Genomic DNA, 22,240 nt, shown 5'->3' with positions numbered 1-22,240 from the left:
ATCTATAGAAAAGAAACATCATTTAAAAAAGTTGCACACAGTCCACTATTCAGGCTACAAGTACATATTTACTGTATTACAGCACATCATTTTTTTAAAAAGTCTGCTTTCAACATAAATATAAATAATCACATTTTAAAAGAACCCCATACTAAGTTTTCAGGTAAGTGCTAGACAGTTGGCCAGCGATAGCTACTTACCATTATCTTTCCCAAACAGAGAGGAACTATCTGTGGAACTGCATAGGGTGATAGCAAGACAAAGTTAAACACCTTTGTTCAGCCTATTGACTAAACACATTTCTGTTCTAAATGCCACCAACATTTCTAAACACCCAACCCACGGAATGCAATTATCTCAGAAGACTGGTTTTAAGGATCACTGACACTCCACGTAACCCACAAAAACCTAGTGTACGACCTTTTAAAACGTGCCAATGCTCTGCTGAGATAGAGCCCGTAGTTTTTGTGTACAGCAGAGGCTGAAATATGATTTTGGTTATGAGCCCTAGTTGTGCTTTGCCCTGCTGCCTTTAAGGTAGCTTTTCCACCTCTTGACAAACTCTTTGAAGATCGGAGAATCATCAATGGTGCTGAGTAGCTGCAGCTGATTGATGTGGGTGGTGTGATAGTCCCAGCGGGCCAGGTTGGGGGCGATCCCAAGCATGAAGTGACGGAGGTCATAGATGGTTCCTGAGCCAGTGTCGTACAAGGGGAGCATGGCTTTAAGAGAGTCCATGCCACGCTCATACAAAGACCTCGCTTCTTTCCCGAGTTTTTCCCCTGCAGTTTCTTTTAAGTCATATAGCCCAATTAAAGAATACATAAAGCCATTTAAAACAAAAGAGCTAGGTGTGGTTGGATATTCTTCATACCAGTCATGTTTATTCATAAACACAGCTTTAACTCCATGCTGCTCCGACAGAAACTTGTAAGGGGCTGTTGCCCTTAAAGCTGAATTGAGGAATACATGGTCTTTTGTTAACAGATAGGCCCTGACTAATGTAGAAATGGCTTGCCCTTGGGCCATGGCAGAGTACCACCCTGGCTCTAAAGACCTGAACCCTTCCCCTAACTTTCGGGTCACCATAATTGGCCAGCCGCCTTTCTCATCCTGGTTCCTGACCAGCCAATCACTGGCAGCGAAGAACGCAGCCATGTGGGCAGTGGTAGAGATGGTAATGTTGTCAAGGAATCCCTTCCCTTTTGCAATCAACCTAACCACCTTCTTGGGCATTATTTTGGTTGGCTTCACAGCTTTTGTGTTGGATAGACCCACTCCTTTCCTGAGGTCAGTGACCAGGTCCCTGGTAACCGTGCTCCATGAAGTTCTGGGCCCGATGCCGTAGTATATGTCTCTTTCTTTAAAAGCAATTAGCTGGGTATTTGAGACATAATGTACAGTGAAGAGCTGATTCTTTTCTGTGGTCTCAAGAACCACAGACACACTTCCATTTGTCAAGAACTTGAGGTCAAATGAAATAATAAAATCTTTTGTGTTCCCCAGTTGCAAGGATACACCCTCACTGGTTTCTGTAGGGGGAAGTATATAAAGACGGGTTAGAATAAAAGCCCTTTGCATTTAAAAGGTAATCACAATGCAGCCTTACAACCACTGACCATACAAAGTTAAATTTCAATATTTTATGTGCAGATTATTATTATTATTTATTTTACTAAATTAACATAAGCAAATAATAGAATGTCTTCTCTAAATCAAATGCAGACTGATCAATAATCGTTGACTGTTCCAGTATACCTGTCCTGCAAAAGGAAAAAAAAACCCCAAGACTAGTTTCCAAGAGAGAGGCTAGAAGGAAAGAATGGTTATTCATGAATTCAAAATTTTTATTTAACTAACTCTGGAAAGTATTTATATGTTCTAAGTGTTAAAACACATTAACTCATTTAATCCTCATAACAATTACAAGAGTAGTACTATTATTATTCTCATTTTACAAAGGAGGAGCTAAGACAGTGAAGTCAAATGACTGGTCTAAGGCACAAAGAGCTGATCCCAGGAGGTCTGACTGGCCATATAATACATGCTCTTCATTGATATTCACAACGATATGTCTGCTTTTGCATATTCACTGAAATCCTGTATAAAATTAAACAATAAGCTCATGAATTCAACAAAAAGTGAGGGACATCAGGGAAGGTAGAGGAAAATGTAAAAGCCTTAGAGTTAAAACAGAACACTGAATTCTTATTCTACCACTTACAAATTTAAGATATTCAACAAGATATACTTCTGTCTGCCTCAGCTTTTTTACACATTAAATAAAGTCAATGTTACTTTGCAGGGTAATTTGTAATTTGTGAGAACTAAGAAAAAATACAGTGTTTGAACACAGCAATAAATGACAGTGATTATTATTATTCTTTAACCACTGGCTTGAGAGAAGTATGAGTAAAAACTGTTTTATTTGGCAAATTATCAAATAGGAACTTTCTCTGGCATATCTATAGGACAGTGATGGCTGAGTCCCAGAGTGATAACTTCCTGAATCTACTGGTCTAGATCTATGAAGAAACGAAACTAAAAATATTAGAATAGTAGCAAGAACAACAAAAATACATGTAGTGCAAAGTTTAACCCTATTAAAGGCAAATATGAATATCTTGATATTTATAGAACTTAAATTTTCAAAACACATTCATATGTATTATCTCACTTCATTGTTATAATAAATTCCTGACAGAGCAGGAATTATGAGAGATTTCAGAGATGAAGATACAGAGACTTCAAAAAACTGTAAAACGTTACAGTGGCAGAGCCAGGATCCCTGGACACCCAAGTCCAGAGAACATAAGAACTGGTATCAGACATGGCATCCTCATGAGTATTGTCTCTTAAAAATACCCATGGGGTCAGATCTGCTTTGAGGAGTCTGTGACGAAATCTCTAGTGTGGAGTAAAGATTGGAAATAAGAACGGATGACAGCACCTACAGCTGATGAACTGGGAGAATTAGCAGGCTGAGCTGTCTGGGACTCTACCAGTGTGGATACAGCTGACCCAAGGTTCTCAATGACTTCACCTGATGGAACGGATGATTATGGAAATTATATTAAGAATGATAACACTGATAGATTTCTGCATTAAATGAAGCTTTAAGTGACTGTGAAAAAAGTGATTTCATAAGTTTACTTCTATCTAATTCAATAAAAGTCTATTTTAACTGGAAAAAGTCAACATGCAATATTTCTCTTAGCATTTTTTTTTTTTACAGATTTATTTATTTATTTATACAAGAACCGGGGTATAGGCTAGATGCACGGAAGGGTGAGAGGATTCACCAGAGACAGAGCAGGGAAGAGGACAGGCAGACTGACAAAATATATTGCTGAGGGGAGCAGTGGGAGAGACAGGAGGGGTCTGCCGCGCCATGTGGGACCCTCACCGGCTGGCTGGGATCCAACCAGTGCGTCAGAGGCTGCAGACAGCTTCACAGCACTGTGCTCAACTGCCTGCACCACCAGGGGAGGCCCTCTCTCTTAGAATTTTTCTACACCTATAGTAAGATGGAATCTGGTGCTTAGTACAACCCCTGAAACAGAGTAGGAGTCTGTATTGACTTGTGAATCACTTAAGTTTATATTATATTCATCAGGGCAAACTACTATTTGTGTGCTACTTATGTTTTCATTTTAGGGCAATGCCTCATTAATCAGACAATATTACTCACTATGGCATCCATTCTCACCAAATGAGTAACAACCCATCTTTAGAAGTCCAAATGGGAGGAAGCTAAAGAAGGATCCATTATCTTTCTAGAATTCCATTTTAATTTTCATTTAATATACACAAATTCAACAATATGGTTCGATCAATTAACTTATGTCTCAATATAACAAATTATTTCAAAGAACGCCGTAATAAATGATGTCATAGGATACAACCTTTTCAAAAGTCACTATTAATTGTCATCACTATTAAAACACCAACACCACCAGAGGGGGTTACTGAGCCATGCAGGAGAGTGACAGAAGTCACGCTCTCCAATTTAAATCAATCAACTAACAATCATAGTCTTCATGCCAATCTTATGAAATTGGTCTTTTAATTCCCACTTTATAGCTATATGGAGAGGTTAAATAACCTGTCAACATCATTCAGAATGATCTAAATGGTAGCAAAGGGAATGTGACTTTACAGAACTTATTTTTTCAAAACACATTTATATGTATTATCTCCCCCAATCCTTACAATAATCTGAAGCTGGAAGAGCAGGAATTATGAGAAATATAACTTTGGAAATATACCAGGCAAGGTTCTGAGCTCTGCTGGAGGTCCTGTGCTATATGAACTCCTGCTTTATATCTACTAGTAGAAACCCCTGCATTTCCTTTTATCTGATATCCATGACTCTTCTCTCTGAGCCACTATTCCCAGGAGTCACTACAGGGGTCTATTTTTGGTATATGTGGCACATGAACCACACGTACCACATTAGACAACAGAGGATGACAAAACATTTAAGAATGATCTTCAAATAAATGTTTTCACATGCAGTACAAATTATTTACATTCATTTACTTAATCAACAGGTTTAGTGTGTGGAGTGAGGAGAGGCCTTATTCAGAACCTGGAGGAACTCTGAGAGGGTCAGGTAGAGAGGTAAGGGTCAGGTAGAAGAAGAAGAAAAGCTCACAAGAAGTCTGACAAAGAATGGCTGAAGAAAGGGTAAAGTGAAGTCATTGAAGACAATGCTTGGGGGAAAGGAAAGACAAATTAATAGGGCAGGACAGGGTATAAGGTTTTAATTCATTCAATTTTAAAATTAGGAAAAGGAACAAAACAATGTCCAACATGCTATAGATCGATGTTATGGTTCTTTCTTCTAAATGATTTTACTTCCTGGGCCTCCCCGGTGGCGCAGCGGTTGAGCGCTGGGTTGTGAAGCTGCCAGCAGCCTCTGCAGCACCGGTTCGATCCCAGGCTGCTCCCCGGCCACTGGAGGAGGGTCCCACATGGCGCACAGACCTCTCCTGCCACCCGCTGCTACCCTCAGCAGTGTATTTCGTCAGTCTGCCTGCTCTGCTCTCCTCTCTGACTCTGGTGAATTCTCTCACCCTCCCACGCTTCTGACTGTACCCAGTGCTTGCATAAATAAATAAATAAATCTTTAAAAAAAAAAAAGATAAACAGGAAAAAAAACCCTAAAATTGCTTTAAAAAAATAAAAAATAAATGATTTTACTTCCTTTCAGGGAAAAAATTCATGGTCAGAAAGTAAAAGGCAACAGCATTCAGCTTCTGGTCCTTCAGTCTTATCTTATTTACACCTATGCTTTTATGTATAGGTCTCAATTTTTTCTCAACAGTGATTCTCTGAATTTACCTCCCATGAGATCCATAACCTCTCAAAAACCCTATCTCCCAAGCCCCTTCTGCCATGTGAAAATACAAGGAGAAATCTGTGACCAGAAAAGATCTCTCACCTACCATGCTGGTAACTTGATCTTGGACTTTTAGTCTACAGAAGCATCTCTAAATACCAACTAAATAGACCTTTTTCATTCACAGAAGAAAGTCTCAGGACCCAAGGCACTGCCTCCTTCACTGAGCAGACCTAAAAGTCTATTTCTTTTATAACCCCAACACTTGAGTCCTCTAGGAATGGCAGTCCCATCTATGAAAGAAAGGCAAGCTTGCTGGGGAGCCCAGGATGAACACTGAGAGTATTTAGATAAGAACACAGAGGCATTTCTCAATGCCAGAAGTTGAGATGCTCATTTGAATCAAGTTGTTCCCACAGTGGCTATTTTGATAAAAGTGAATACTTAAAATTCAAAGAAAAATTTGAAATAGGACAATTCAAAAACACTGTGAAGTCTTAGGCTGTTCCTGAACTTTTCAGAAAAGCTGAAACTATTCTTTCTGGACATTAAAAAATGTTCCATTGACGACAGGACAACAGTAGTTTGAACCACGGCAAACATCTTTGTTTGCTCCATATGTACAATTCTTAATAATTAAAGTGATCACATAACAAGAGCCCATCATTCACACTATGAAGAACTGAGCTAATATGGTCTGAAATATGCTTAGTTTTAATTTAGTAAGGTATCTGTATTTTAATAAAGAATGAAAATCACAGCCTATGATAAACACAGTACTTGTACCTATGCCCCACAAAGATGTCTTGCCTCTGATTTCCTTCTGCTCTGATCAACTCCCATGTAACTCCAACTCCCTCCCCATCAAATACTTGTATTGAATGCAACTCCAAGCATACACAGAATAATAAAACAAGCACCCTTTTCCACCTAGCACACCTCCTCCAATGGGAAGTTCCAACTCTGAGCAGCTGTGCCCCACTAACAGAGTAACACAGAGTTCTTGCCTCCACAAGCTTGAAATCACTTTAGCAAGTAAGTTTGATCTTCAATCATTGGTTGTAGAATGAAGGGCTAAAATGAAGGTTCCTCAGGATGTGGGGATCTATCTTTTGCATTACCGCAGACATCCAAAGGTGAACAATGAAATCTATGCTCTAAACAGAATAGATTAAGACTGTTCTAAAACACTTGCCAGCACTGGAGGAGATCAAGATAAGGGTTGCTGCTTTCCACCTGAATTCAGAGAACACTATTAATCAGTGAAAAAATAAGTTCCTTGTTTGACCCAAAACCAAATGTCCTTTCACTTAGTCTAATCATTTCCTGATGCAATGACCTGTTAGGTATCACAGGTTAAGTATTCTTAAATACAGCCACGTATGTTATCACCCAGCCAAGCCTGTTGTTTTACAATAAACAAAGATGCTCTATATACTGAATATCACAGAATGCCATAGGAGAAAAGAAGTTCTAAGCACAGAATATAAACTAAAGGTCACCCATTATTTGCACTGCATTAAGCACTCATAAATCCACTACTTAAGACCATCTAGAATGAGTAGATTTGTATTGTGGCTTTCAAGGTCTCTGAATTACAGTCATCAATAAAGGACAAAGAAAGAACACAGAAAAAAATCTCACCACCTTTCCTTTCTTTTTATTCATTGCAAGGTTGGTGGGAGACGGGAATGTGTTCTGTTCTTGACAACATTTCCCCAAAGAGAATTAAGGCCGGGTGCTAAAATTATTTCATTTTCTTTTTAAGTAATGGAGTCATTAATTCTCAGGGATATTGATTAGTGACGAAAAATACATTACATCCAAATTAATGATACTGTCATAGTAAAAGGGGAAATGTTGCATAAAGTTAATTTGATTTTATAAATGATTTTATAATGAAATGGTTTTATATGAAGTTTGAGACAATCTAGTACATTTACAAAATTCAATATGGAAAACAGGTCTGTTTGGTAATGCTATAAATCTTGGGGAAAAAAAAAGTTCTTGGTGAAAAATAGGTAAAGGGAAGGATGGTCTCTCTTCATAAAGAATAATTTTTACCTTGGGTCTCACTGGTGATGCAAGGGGTTAAGACGCAACCTATGAAGCTATCTGCAGCCACTGCAGCACGAGTTTGATCCTCGGCCAGGGAACTACCCACATGGCACAGCAGACCTCTCCTGCCTCACCACCTTCATCTCTCAGCAGCATGTTTCAGTAAATCTGCCTGTTCTGTCCCCACTCTGTCTCTGGTGAATCCGCTTACCACCTCCCCCACACCTCCGACCTGTACCCCAGTTCTTGTATACATAAATAAATCTTAAAAAGAAAAATTCTATCTTAATGCAAAATAGTTTCAAAATCAAAGAAAAATATTCTGTACTGAAACATGAAAATAAATGGAGACACCTTACTCTTATGGGATACAGTGGCCTGGAGGGAGATATCATGCAGTAGTCTGGATCTTAATATTCAATATATGGTTTGGCTCTTTAGACAGTAAATATTTCTTTTATCAAATTGAATTTTTAGCTGTTCCTTCTTTAGGGATTTTACGTGGGCAACAATATTTGTTACTTTACATAATATAAAAGATCTGTTAATATGTTTTACTAAACCATATAAATAATTTTAAGGCACCTCAGGTGCCATAAATCAACTTAAAATTAGCAGACTCAGTACTTACCTGGAGCAATAAACTGTTTAACATTGGTGAATCTAGACTTATCAGCTACACTAGCCATAAAGCAGCCTTTTGGCACGGTCCAGTCATTAGGCTTGCTGTTTTTGTCCCTGTCGTCGGCTGTTTCATATACCTCGATGTGAGGGGGTTTCTCAGTCAGATTCTTGCTGTAATGACTTAACCCATACTGTGCAATCTGGATTGGGTAGAAATAGCCTTGAGGTCCCCATTGTGTAGATAAAGGTACACCTGTAGATAGAGAAACAAAATAAATAGCTATATCCAGACATTTACAAGCCTATTCTGAGTACCATTCTTGTTTCACTTCTGGGGGATGTTAGTGAGTTATGAGTTATGAATATTTTTGAGCTTCCTTATTATATACTTTCCTTGATTACTAAGAAAGAGTACCAAATTAACCAAATATGAAAAACAAAATAAAGTGTTAATTTGCTCTCATTCATTATTTGTGGATAGATAGGTAACAATGGAATGTTATAAATGATCTTTTAAGGACTTTTTATGTATGTCATTTTTGCTTACAGTTCCAGATGTCAAGTTTCATAATCCTGTTACATACATCCAAGTTTAACAATTTAAATGCATGTAGATGTTACCAGTTTTATTCTAGAATATTAATCTAGAAAATTTCTTAAACATCTGTACTTAACAATTACATACTAATTTCTTCCTCCAATGTGAAGACATGTTCTACAAACCTTATCATTTGATGGTGAAAGTATTCACTTAATAAGCCAGTTATGAATAAGCAACGTTTAAACATAGCTTGAGATTCTTTTTTATATCCTGCATATCAAAATGTAATTGTTAAGCATGAGTACTTTTTTAAATTAAACCTGAGGGCTTCCCCTGGTGGCGCAGCAGTTGAGCGCTGGGCTGCGAGGCTGCCCGCAGCCTCTGCAGCGCCGGTTTGTTCCCCGGCCGCCAGCAATGGGTCCCACAAAAAAAAAAAATAATTAATTAAACTTGAAATAATTAATGGACTACCTTTTGTGAAGTTCTAAGAAAACTTAAATATTTGATATTAGTCTTTATTTAAGTAACTTTCCATGTGGGAAATACAATAATATCAAGTTGCACAGAATAGTTTATTATTCATTATGGTAGTATGTGTTGAGAGATAAACTATCTGTAGTTCCAAAGTAAACATCAGATGGGTTCAGCAGAGACCTGGAACCTACAGAATCATACGTATTTTGATGTAGTTTCAAAAATTTAAGGAATGAAGAATCATAGAGGTGAAGAAACCTAGGCAACAGATATCCTTTAACTTCTGTAGTCTTTCTCCAATGGGGGAGGAATAGGAGTGTAGGGAGGGTTTAAAAATTCAAATAGAATTTGAATTCTACAACAATGTGCAACTGGCCGAAGAATTGAAAAAGTGATGAAATGAACAGAACAGTAGGAGAGAAAACTACTCTAGTAATAATTTATTATGATGATAAAGTCTGAATCAATGGGGAAAAGAGAAGAACATTTCAATATATGTTAGGGAAAAAAAAATCTAAAATCAAACCCTGATTGTGCACCATTTACCAAAATATAAATCAATTTAGTTGGACTAAAAAAGTCAAATGTTAAAAACCAAAATCATAAAGCTATTAAAAATCCATAAGTTTATAAACAAAACCAAAAATTGTAAAACTAACAAAGTGCTAAAATGTTGCTAATCTTACCATATGTTCACACAGATATATTTTTAAAACATTACAAAAATGGGGAAAAATATGATTAAAGGCATATGAAAGAGTTCATTGACTGCCACAGAAAGCAAATCATAAGATACCTTTCTAAAAAACAGATTAAAAAAATAATGTTCCATGATAGCAAGTGATAAGGGCATCCTCATCCTGAGCTACCGGTTGCATGAGTAAGTTCAACCTTTTTGGAAAGATCAGTTTATATTATTTGAATAAGTAATTTGTTTCTAGGAAAACCGTTTGAGAAGATAATCAAATAAAAAATGATTAACATGAATATCTATACCACTATGTATAACAGCAGAAAAAGGAAATGACCTAAATGGCTACCTACAGAGCTAGACCCTGTACATGGCACACATATGGCATGTCCTTACAGTGACAATGAAGTCAGTCATTAAAATGTTCAATATATATATATATTGTAATAAGGGGAAAAATCATATTAGATGAAAAAAGGAGACTGTAAAACTTACTATACAGCATGATCCCAATTTGTTTAAAAATTTGTATTTACAAGAAGCTAGTTTTAACATGGTTTTGGGTGCTTTTTACCTTTTCTTTAGGATCTTAGCACCTCTTAATTTCATACATTTTAAAAAGTACTTTGAAAAAGGTTCCAGAGTAAATATCTTTGAAGTTCCTAAAAAACCAAAACCCTCCTGAACACCGTATAATAAAAATAGTAAGGATAAAACATGCCTATGTACAAAGACCTCTAGAGAATACAAAAATTGTAATAGTTACCTTGAAGTGGTAAGAATATTAGTGAATCTGCTGCATTCCACAATATGATAAAGATATTATAAAAGATTTAATCAATTTCATAATAAAATGAGAAAAATGAAGAAAACCGAAACTAAACAGTCTCAAACACATTACTTCCCACAATTAAGTGATGTACTTTAAAGTCAAATTCAATTTGGTTTTCTGATGAACCCAAGGTTTGAAACACAAATTCCAAAATGTACTAACTGAAAGACAATATGTAATAGACTATAGGGGTTCAGTAAAGGTTTAGAGCAAATGGTGTCTGTGTACTGCTTTGTTCTTCCTGAGATAACACCTGGCTAATATGGTAACAAGACTGCAGTGGAGCATGGATGAGTCCCCTGGTGACTACGTCCCTTTCACATGTCCTCTCACAGGTAACCGCTGTTTATTTCAATGTGACATTTCTGGAAATGCTGTGCCTTGAACTTACTGGTGAGAATTTTAGATTCTGAGGCAGGTTAATGGAATAATCTTATTTGATTGGGTGTGATTTTACTGAAGTCTTTAAATCCTATCATCTAGAAAGTTGCCCTAGTTTCAGACTTAACAGCAGGTCTCTTGATAATAAGCAGTGTATGTACTTGCCATATAATTAACACCTGTAGTTTCTTATTTCTCAACACAGACTAGAAAAATGCAGTGGAACAGACAGATACCAACCTTCAACCCCACTTATGCACTTGACTCTGTCTCGGACTTCCACATTGTAGCCTTCAAAGGACATAAACACACCATCAGGGTGATAAGGAGCTCTCTGTGCATAGACTTTGGAATAGCTATGAGAGAATTCAAACCGCTCATAGCCATCATACTGCACCACTTTTCCATAAACATCAAAATATTTCTCTACCCAAGTGAACGGAAGAAAGACTTCATTCCCCTCGCGTCTCCCTTTAATTGTGTGATCGTCATTTATGAGACAGTCAATGTCTTCATATTTGAGCCCCAACACCTTGCTTCCCCCATTGCTATGGAAGCCCCCCACGACAGGAGGTGCTTTTTGCTGTTCCTGAGGAAATGCCTCCTCAGATTGTTGCTTGCCCATATGGTTCACATAGTTGTTACTCTCAGATGCTGCTGCTCTTTTGTCTAATCCATCCACTCTGAAACCACTACTCAAGTGCCGTGAAAACTGGATCGCTCTGTCGCTGGAACACTTATTCCACAAAAGCACAGTGACCAAAGTGAAGAGTGCGCAGATGATAATCAAAGTTTTATAGTTGACCCGAGCTGCCAAGCAACGCATATTCAGACCATACCTGTGGAGGCAAGAATAAAAATTCATGCAGATGTAGTACTGACATTTCAGATTAAGATTTTCTTTTTTTATGAACAACTACAAAGGGCAAGTTCATTAATTGCATGCGATCTGATGAAATTTAAAATTACTAGCTCAAACTCTTCAACACAGACAAAAAAAAAAAAAAAAGATAAGAGGAGCTTTTTCTTAAAATGCTCAGCATAATCCTTCAAAGCAGAGATTCCCAAAACTCTCTCGGCATCTAAGTAATTATTTCCCAATTTCCCTAAGCCAAAAGAAACATCTAAGAGTTCCACGTGTTAAACAGTTGACCTTAATCAATTTAATATATATTTCTACCATAAGAACTTAGAAGTTATTTGAAAAAGATAGCAGGCTTTTATCAAGGTAAACACAGACATCCATGGTATTAAATCCAATAGTGAACATTCATGCTCATCCTATTTGACCTCTCAGCAGCATAAAAATAGTCCGTCACTCTATCTCTTTTGATAAACTTTCTTCCCATGGCTTCGAGGGTACCATTATCTCTTGCTTCTCCTTTTATGTCACTGGCTGATCTTTCTTAGTCATCTTTGATCTTTCCTTCTCATCTCACTGAACTTCAAATGTTGGACTACTTTAAAGTCCCAGTTCTCAGATGATTTCTTCATCATCTTTTTTTTTTTTTGATTAAATTATTTGTATTGAGGTAATTTTGTTTTACTCACAAGGGTTATAGGTTCACTCTTCTTCAAATGTATGTTACCACACCACATCCACAACTAAAGCACCTCTCATCCTCCACCCCAGTCCATTTGACCCCTCACCTCTCTGTCCCCTACCCCCTCCCCTTCTGGTAGCCAATAATGTAGACAGATTTCAAAGTTTGTTTTGTTTGCTCAAATCTCTTCTTTATCTCTATCTATATCCTGGATGATCTCACCCAATCTCAGTTTTAAATATAGTTTATAAGCTGATTATTCCCAAAATTCTATCTCCAGGCCAGAACTTGCTTTAAAACTGCAGACACATATACACAAGTGGCAATCCAAGTAATCGACATTTTTATTTGCAGATTAAACAGGCTTCGAAACACTAACATCCCAAACGTAACTCTGAATCTTTCCCTTCAACCTATTTATCCTTTTCCACAGAGCAAACCAAAAATCTTGACTCTTTTCCTACTTACCCTATAGCCCATCAGTCAGGAATTCCTGTCTGCCATCAAATTATACCAACCTCTTTTTACCAACTCCACAATTACTACCACGCCAGAGCCACTGTTATCTTTCATTTGGAATACTGAATGATGTCCAAACAGGTCACCCTGCTTCTACTCTTGCTCTACTGTTCTATCCCCAAGTCCTTTCTCAATACAGAAGTCAGAATGATGCTTTTAAATATAAGCTAGATCATGTCATCCTAATACTGATGCGAGAAGAATTGGATGCTGTTGCTGTATAAGCCATATGGTTACCTAGTCATGACTGCAGTGCAAGTAGTCAGGTCAGGCTGCCTGTTGCTGAGGACAGTGGGAAGTATAGGAAATTCTGGGAAAATTACTTGTATGTGCAATATGTGAAATAGCTCAGCCTGCTAACAGTTAAAGAAGTACTCTTATTGCTGTTTGCTACAGTACCTTTGTAAATTACTGTATGGCGTAAATCCACAACTACTTATTTTAGTCATTGTAATCCTCCTTCTTGGTTTCCCCCTAACAAATCCTTTGGCAGCAAGGAAATGAAAAAAAATCAACCCTCAAAATGAAATGATTAATGAAAAACTACACAATGGGAATTTGTTTTTGAAGAAAGTTGAGAGTGAATGTGTAATTCACTTGTTCTTTCTTTTTTTTTTAATTTTTGCAAAGATTTATTTATTTATGCATACAAGAACTGGGGTACAGGCCACAGGTGTGAGGGTGATTCACCAGAGACAGAGTGAGGAACAGAACAGGCAGATCTACTGAAATACACTGCTGAGGGGAGCAGCAGGCGAGGCAGGAGAGGTCTGCTGTGCTGTGTGGGTAGCTCCCTGGCTGGGGATCAAACTCGTGCTGCAACGGCTGTGGATAGCTTCATAGGTTGCATCTTAACCCCTTGCGCCACCAGGGAGGACCTCACTCTTTTTTTCAAATGCAAGAGAAGTTAAAGTTTGAGACCTGGCATGACTGAAAACACCTTTATTCTGCTCTCACTTTTGATTAACAGTTTGTCATGATATAGAATTCTTGACTGCATGTTATTTTGTTTTGAAATGTTGTAGACAATATTTTACTGTCTTAAAGCATTAAAGGTTACTGATGAGAGGTTTGATTTCAGTTACTTGTCACTTTGTACATGACTTTTCTCTGGATCTTTTGCTTATCCTAGAATTCTGCAGTTTTGTGAGAATGCATTACAATATATTTGATTCACTATTTCCACACTAGGTGTACCCGCTCAACCTGAAAACTTTTTTTTTTTTTATTCTTGTTTAATGGAGGTACTTTGCTACAACTCTGAGTATATTAGAGTTCCTTTTCTGTGAAGTTCTTTCTGATGAGCTCTATTTTCTTCAGTAGCAAAATTTTTCTGGTTATTTCAGTTCTTCTTTCATGCTATTAGTTTTCCTCTCATGTCTGGTGAGATTTGGTTACTCATGAATATTTAAGACAGAATGACTCATTAGCCAACACGGAGCTTCTCTGTTACTGTGAAGCTGGTCTGTTTTTTGGTTAGACTGCTCTCCTGACGGTGGCTGTGTGGGTTGGATCTAGGCTGACCAGCAGTATTCCTTTAGGAGTATGGGTGGGGAATCAGCAGACCTTTTAAATGTCAGAATGAAGATGGTTTTTCTTTGTTGTTGTTTGGTGGATATAATTTGTATTTGAAAGCTTTTGCCTTTCCCAACTTTTCTAAAGAACATAGGCCTGGTGCTTTGCCTGGGGCTCACACCTGCTATCTATAGTCCACATGCAGTGGTGGGAGAGGTATGAGGAAGTAAGGGGAGGGTGCAGCTGTGTCTTCTGGTACTCAACAGAGATGCAGAAATCCATTCATTATCATTCTTTGGTAGTCTTCATATAAAGTTCTTTTCTTTATTTCTTACTTTTATCCATATTATTTTACTGGTGCATCAGAAGAGGAAGGTAGGAAAGATATGGATTTAGTCCATCTTGGAAATTTTATTATTATTAAATTTATTATTATTAATAAATTTTATTATTATTAAAAAGATTTTAACAGCTGGATATCCAGTAACATATTTTATCATCCGTATTATTACTATGAGAAAATGTGTTGACTGCTTAAAAACCAAAGTGGGATACAAGCAAACTTTCAGAAGCCATATATTTATGAACTGAGGATTTTCTAATATTGTATTGCAGCAAACTTAACACCAAATGGTGTTTATTTTTAAAAATTCTTCATTAAAAACATCTCTGTGTCAACATTAGACTTATCAGCTATACCTAACATTTAAACCAATTAAAAGAGCAATAAAACAATATGACCTTTTATATCCCTTCTTTCAGTCCTCCCTCTATGACTCAAATGAAAATAACCCTAAGTAACTAATCTACCATTATGATGAGATACAAGGTAGGAAAGCAAAGGAAAATCAAAATTAAAAGCATTCAGTAACCTTTATGCTCAGATTTTGTTATCTGACACTATTCCTTAGTAGAAGCCATTAGGGTTTCTTAGAGAAATGGATGATTCCATGGAATCTTGCCATGTCAGGAAACAAGGAAAACTTCCAAATATCAATGGGATCATAATCCAGGAGGTAATAAATTCAATAGAGGATAGATAAAACAAGACTGAAAATATACTAATAACTGCAGAAGCTGAAAGTAGGTATGATGGAGGGTCACTGTATTACTCTCTATGCTTACTTATATATATCCTTTTAAAAAAAGATTTATTTATTTATGCATACAAGAACTGGGGTGTCGGCCAGAAGTGTGGGGCGGTGAGAAGATTCACCAGAGACAGAGTGGGGAGCAGAACAGGCAGCTCTACTGAAATTCATTGCTGAAGAGAGCAGCGGGAGACAGGAGAGGTCTGCTGTGCCATGTGGGTCAGCTCCTTGCTCGGGGATCGAATTCATGCTGCAGTGACTGCTGATAGCTTTATAGTGCCGAGACTTAACTCCTTGTGCCACCAGGGAGGAATTATACTTTTTTAATCTATATTTTTTAATCTATGCTTTTATGTTGAAAGGTTTCCTTAATTAAAAAACAGTATCACAGCAAAAAAGACACAGGACAGGAATCAAGTCTGCAGGATCCCCTTACGAGTAGTCAGAGTTGTTGAGAGTTATCATTGATGCTGACTGATAAACACACTGAAATCAATACCAATTCATGAGTCTAAAATGACATTGAAAAAGGAGGAAAAAAAACTTTGACCATCTTCTGATGCTTGGTAAATATTCATAATTAAGTGAAAGAATTTATCTATCTTGCCTTTGCAAGAAGAATTTTATTTCAAAACAAGTCAATTGCCCCAGATGATAAAGGTGAACCTCTACAATGAAGAGATTGGTGGTCAATACTCTAACTCAGCATTCAAATTCAGTCTCTAATGGTGGACTTACCCAGATACTGTGTCTCTTGATAAGTTAAAATAAAAAGTAAATAACTTATATCATATATCCCAAAGATGTTTAACTTACTTCTCTCAGTCCTTAAGATTTAACTTCTAGTTAACAGGAAATACAAGGAATAAGAGGAACAAGTTAAATTTGGAAGGAATAAGAGATATCTAGAAATAAAATATCCTGCAGGAGAGTTGGGCCCTTTCTCCTCAATAAATTATTGGTAGGGAAAGAGAAAAGGAACTGGGTTCTATTTCATTAAAAGAGACTTAAGGCATATAAACTTTAAGATGTGGACTTTGGTCCTGTGCTAGGCATTTGACTCAGTACTTGATGTAGGAAAAGACAGACTGCTAATTGAAGGAAGGTTACAAGGCAATATATACAATATGATCTAACTTAAGTAAACAGTACATATACATATGGGTCTTTATTTTCTAATTTTCCATTATTATATTTGTTATACTTTTTTTTTACATAAAAATAAAAATAAGAAGGACAAAGTCAATTTTGCTAAAAGAGTGAACGAAAGGTTTGTAAAAACACTGACATAGAAGCTTTCAAATTTCAAAAAGGAGAGTGCACTAACATTCTGCTAAGTATAAATGATATTAACTTTAAAAGCTAAAACAGGTTTTCTGCTGGGTTGTGATAAGCTCCCTATTTATTTTAAAGCATTTGCCATATTCATGATCTAGATTATCCTTTCAGGCTAAGAAAAGAAGGAAAATTTAAAAAATCCCAAAATTTCAAAAACCTTGAAACCTCACCTAGAGCTTGCCCTAAATATTTATTTCATTAGAAACATAATCCAATAAAAATAGGCTTTGCTAATTTGGAGACCAGAAAACAACATTCAGTAAGCATCATATAAAAACTGATTGAAATAACTTCTTTATAGAAATAGCCAAAAATTAGGGAAAGCAAAATGTAACACAGTTTTCATTTGGGAAAGCAAACAGTTCTCCTCTAAAATTATTTGTAATTCAAAGAACTTTTCTGTTATATTTTACCTTTCAAATTAATTTTCCTAACTGATGAATTCAAGTAACATTGGAATACTTCAGTGAATATTAAGAACTTCATTCAGTAAATATTAATATATAAGTATGAGGTTTTTAAAGTATAAGGGTCAACTTTCAGTTAAGAATAATCTTTAAATATATTTTTTAAAAAATTTCATTGAAAGAAGTTACTGGGTTTTTTTGAATCTTCTGAATAATGTCAACCAAAGGATGCTTGTTCATCATTTTATTTATTTATATATCTAATAGTTTCAATTTCCTTATAATCCTATCTAAAAGGGCAGTTCTCACTATCCTCTAGCTCCTAACTCAGCTTTATTTTTCTTCAAAGTAGTGGTTGCCACTCGAAAGTATAAATATTTAGATTATTAGCAATCTCTAATCAACTAGAATCCAAGTTCCATGATGGTTAGGATTTTGCTTCTTTTGGTCACTGTTAGATCTCCAGTACCAACAAATGGGACTGGTTCACAGTAGCATCCAATGAACAGTTGCTGAATGAACAAATATTATGTATGCAATTTTAAAAAATAAGACATTTGAAATAGACAACTGTTTTCTTTCTCATATTTCAGTACTTTTAAATGATTCAAATAAAAATGAGCACAACTCACTGACACACATAAAAAGATACAACAGAATATGGATTGCGATGCTATGGCCAACTGTTTAAACTGGATTTACAATTTAATTGCTGCTGTTAGTGATGTTCCATCTGTTTGTTGCTTCATAGACCAAGTTTTAAATTACACAAGTGGTTAAGTATTTCATGATAGATTAAACTCCGTATTTTTGGTGGTCAGGACACTCCCAATAACGCAAACAAGTAGTGTTCTCTGGCAACTACTCACAACAAAGGGATAACACAAGAAGGTAATTTTGCTAGTCCATTTTATTAAGTTAAAATTATCTTTAGTACAATGGCTCACACTGCTTCAATTAAGATTATATTATCCACATTTTACAGATGAAGAGGCTTATTAATAAGATACAGTAGATTCTTATCACAAATCATATGACCATATATGTGAGGGTTTATTTCTGGGCTCTCTCTTGGTCTTTATGGTTGTCTTTATGCCAATACAATCCTGTTTTGATTACTGTAGCTTTGTAGTAAGTTTTGAAATTATAACGAATAGACTAAATTAAATAAAGCATTTTACTTGTTATTACTATATAGATAGTTTAGCCTAAAATCTTTTAGTAAAATGTCTATATACAATTGCTGCTTTCAAATGACTTACACAGTCATGAAGAGATAAGAAATGGATATATGGGAACCAACTGACCAAAAAAAATTCATATTGGAGAGGTGTTAAATATATTTGTTGAATTTGCAAATATAATAAAAAGCAATGTGGCATATAATTAGGAAAAAGAAAGATGCTTCATGGGGGAAAACATTACTTAAGCAGAACACAGACAGTTTCTAAGAGAATATTAACAAGCATTGTGTGAGACTCTTTAAATACAGGACAATATATTTTAGCTACAGATTTTTTTTCTTTTTTTCTTTTTTTTTCCACTGAGGCATTTTATTTCCACATGTGTTTTACACCCCTAGAAAAAGAATCCCAGGATTTTCCCTCCTGTGCGTTTTCGTCTTGCTTCTTCATGGTCCATGATGCCAGCTGAGGTTGTCAGTACAATGAAACCAAACTGACGAGATGGAAGCAGATTATTCTGCCATTTTTCTAGATCTTTGAGTTGCATATCAAATCTGGGGCTGATCACTCCACACTTGTTTAACCTGCCTGTGAGGTTCACAACAATTTTCCCAGCTCTGGGATCATCAATGATTTCAAATTCGCCAATGTAACCATGCTTCATGATCACAGTTAGAAACCGGATGATAACTTTGGAGCATGGTCTAATAAGAACCTGGCGTTTGCCTCTCTTTTTGGCATTGTTGATGCTCTTGAGGGCATTCATGCACACCATTATGGCGGCACAGAAAAATGGCGGAAAGAGGATGGGAGGGGCGAGCGCATGGAGTTATGGAGATTTTCTTATCTGTAGTGCAAAATACTTTCATACTCATCTCTTTATTTAATTAATACAACAATCCATGAAATGGGGAGGAGAATGGGCACTATTTTACAAAAAGCAAAACTGAGGTTCAGAGGTATTAAAGTAGCTTGCCTAAATGATGCAGTGGCGCGAAACATGGAATCACTATTATACTAATGATTCTCATACCTAACATATCAAATCTCATCTGGACTGAGAATAAACAGTTCAAGATCTTCACAGATGATTCTGATGATTACAGTAATTAGGTTGGGGAACCAATATACACCACACCAGCAGTTCTTAAAATTTTACTGGGCACCAGAATAACCTGGAAGGCTTATTCAAACATAGTTTGCTGGGTCCAACTTCCAGGGTTTCTAATTCACTAAATCTGATAACCAGTTCCAGGTGAGAAATCTGTATTGTGGAACCACACTATGAGAATCACTATAACTATATGCATTAAGTATATTTAACAAGTAGGTACTATTTGCAAATGTTGAAATATGTGTGCTACTCAAATTACAAACCATTTAACAATTCTGAAGATTAAGGTCTTTAGCATACTGTTTTGGCAAATTCATTAATATTCCAATTGAGTATTGAGAGATGGTCAGTAATGTCCTTGCTTTCTAAAGCGAACACAGTAGTAATTCAAGAGGTAGCTAAACCCTAAGCATAAAGTAATATTTAAAAAAAAGCCGCAAGTTCTGCTTTTGTTTATACATTCAAAAATCTCTCAATCAGCAAAAGTATATTTTGAAATCATTATTTTCAAAAGGGCAGGGATATACTTCAAAGCCTTGCAGAACTGATAATGTGTTTCTTCTTCATCAAATAACTTGGGTGAATAAAGAATTCTGGGGTCCGGGCCCTCCCCTGATGGCGCAGGCAGTTGAGCTCCACACTGTGAAGCTGTCCACAGCCTCTGCAGTGTTGGTTCGATCCCGGCAGGCCAGAGAGGGTCCCACATGGTGTGGCAGACCTCTCCTGTCTCACCCGCTGCTCCCCTCAGCAGTGTATTTCGTTAGTCTGCCTGTTCTGTTCCCCACTCTGTCTCTGGTGAATCCTCTCACCCTCCCGCACATCTGGTCTGTGTCCCAGTTCTTGTGTGAATAAATAAATAAATAAATCTTTAAAAAAAAAAGAATTTTGGGGTCCAAACTCTACAGAACTCCATAGACACTACTCAATTGTCTCCTGTTTAATCATAAAACCAATCTAAGGCTAGTCTACCTTTTCTTCCTCTGTGAGTAACTTTTGTATATTAGTTTTTCTTGTTTGTATGCCTGAGGATGATGATTTTTAAGAAGGGAAAGTACATTTTAATCAAGGTGTTTGTTATGTTTCATTATTACCAAAACATAATTGATGAAAAAGAGTAATTATTAACTCTGCTGAAGAAAAATTATTAGAAAACACATACTGGTATTTAAACTTAGATTTACCTGGCTTCAAAGTATAGGTTCTTTATAGTAAGCCACAACAGAATATCATCTGGCTCGTAGAGAAGAGCAAAATGATTTGCCCTTTGTGTGTGCAGACACATCTTGAACTACTAGCATCATGCAGCAGCTCTGACACTAAATTTTTTGTTTCTGAAAAGAACGTCTAAATATATTCAGTTTAATCTCTCTAACACTGAAAGCAATAAAATAAAGAACTAGGACAGGAATGTTTTTTAAAGAGCAAAGAGCAGCTCCAGAGAAGCCGAACGACGATAGTGTGGCTAAAATGTTCTTGGAAGTATTGTATAGGACTTAACTAAAAAAGCTCTCCACTATCTTCTGAGCAATGAGTCAAACTAAGCATATGCTATGTAAATAAATCAGTTCAGAAAAGAGTTCCAGGCTTCTCCAGCTGTGTAAGATTTCTCCCCTCATTAGGAAAGCCAAGAAAAGAAAACCTAATGATGTGTTTACTCTGCAAGGTTCAAATACCAGGGGGCTTTACAAAACAAACTGGTAGAACTATCCTAGGAAGTTCTACAGATTGGCTGCTAACAGTTCGTTTTTATCAAATTTGGTACAATCTTGCAAAACAAGGATGATAAGAGGGGAAAGGGTTATCAAGTTGCTAGCTTATAGTAATTATCAACACAAGGCATAAACATAGTCTTGGCTGTGCTGAAGAAGCAGTATATGGGAGAAATCAGGGTCTAAGCTGATGTTTAAATGTATTAATGGGCTAATTGTTGATACAGAAGTAGTACAACACAGTTTTGAGTTACACTTCATAAAGCAATGCAGAAAGCATCACATTGGAAAAAAGTGATGGAGAGAATGTGCTAAATGGAATCAGTTGAGAACAATCTGTCAGCCTGCTAGACTATACTGTGAATCCTACTGCTATTGACTTACGTTTTTCTAATGTTTATGATAAAAAGAAACATCTAATATACCAGTCTCCTAACATTGTATAATCTTTTGAAAAAACACCATAATTTCTCATAATAAACAGATGACAGGATGGCAAGGCAGGAGACAAGGAAATGAGGACTTTTATAAAAAGGGAAGTGGAGCCTTAGAATTAAATGTAATCACATTTAATTCTCATAACTAGAGACTGGGTATTTTCTTCGTTTTTTAGATAAGGAAATTGATAGGGAGTCAACAGCTGATTCAGCATCTACTTAGTAGTCTTGCTACTACTGCCTGCTACTTCACTTCTCTGAAGTTTCCTCATCAGTAAAGTGGGACTAGTACCTTCCACTTGGCAGGTGCCTCACAGGGTGGGCTTGAGGACTAAATGATAATGTATATTCCTAAAAATTGTGGGAATGTTAGTTTCATCCTTCTTTCTGAGACTCGTTCAAAGCCAAAATTTCTCCAAAGTTTAAAAAACTATGTA

The 22,240-nt window shown here is 36.5% G+C and overlaps 2 protein-coding genes across 2 annotated transcripts; both read right to left on the bottom strand.

Annotated features, from left to right (window-relative positions):
* Nucleotides 1-507: 507 nt before the first annotated feature.
* On the bottom strand, nt 508-11,785 carry GLCE (glucuronic acid epimerase; the record flags this gene model as incomplete). Its single annotated transcript, XM_084241285.1, has 3 exons — nt 11,186-11,785; nt 8,034-8,279; nt 508-1,532 (listed from the first exon to the last, which is right to left on the bottom strand). The coding sequence occupies exons 1-3, from the start codon at nt 11,769-11,771 to the stop codon at nt 508-510; spliced, it is 1,857 nt and encodes a 618-aa protein (XP_084097411.1). The 5' UTR covers nt 11,772-11,785.
* A 7,113-nt stretch (nt 11,786-18,898) lies between these two features.
* On the bottom strand, nt 18,899-19,342 carry LOC311175041 (small ribosomal subunit protein uS8-like). The gene has a single exon (XM_084239916.1). It carries the CDS (start codon nt 19,316-19,318, stop codon nt 18,938-18,940), a length of 381 nt encoding a protein of 126 aa, XP_084096042.1. The 5' UTR covers nt 19,319-19,342; the 3' UTR covers nt 18,899-18,937.
* Nucleotides 19,343-22,240: the final 2,898 nt, after the last annotated feature.

Source organism: Talpa europaea (genome assembly GCF_964194135.1).
Source record: "Talpa europaea genome assembly, chromosome: 8".
Taxonomy (NCBI): domain Eukaryota; kingdom Metazoa; phylum Chordata; class Mammalia; order Eulipotyphla; family Talpidae; genus Talpa; species Talpa europaea.
This window is presented reverse-complemented; position numbering and strand designations above follow the sequence as displayed.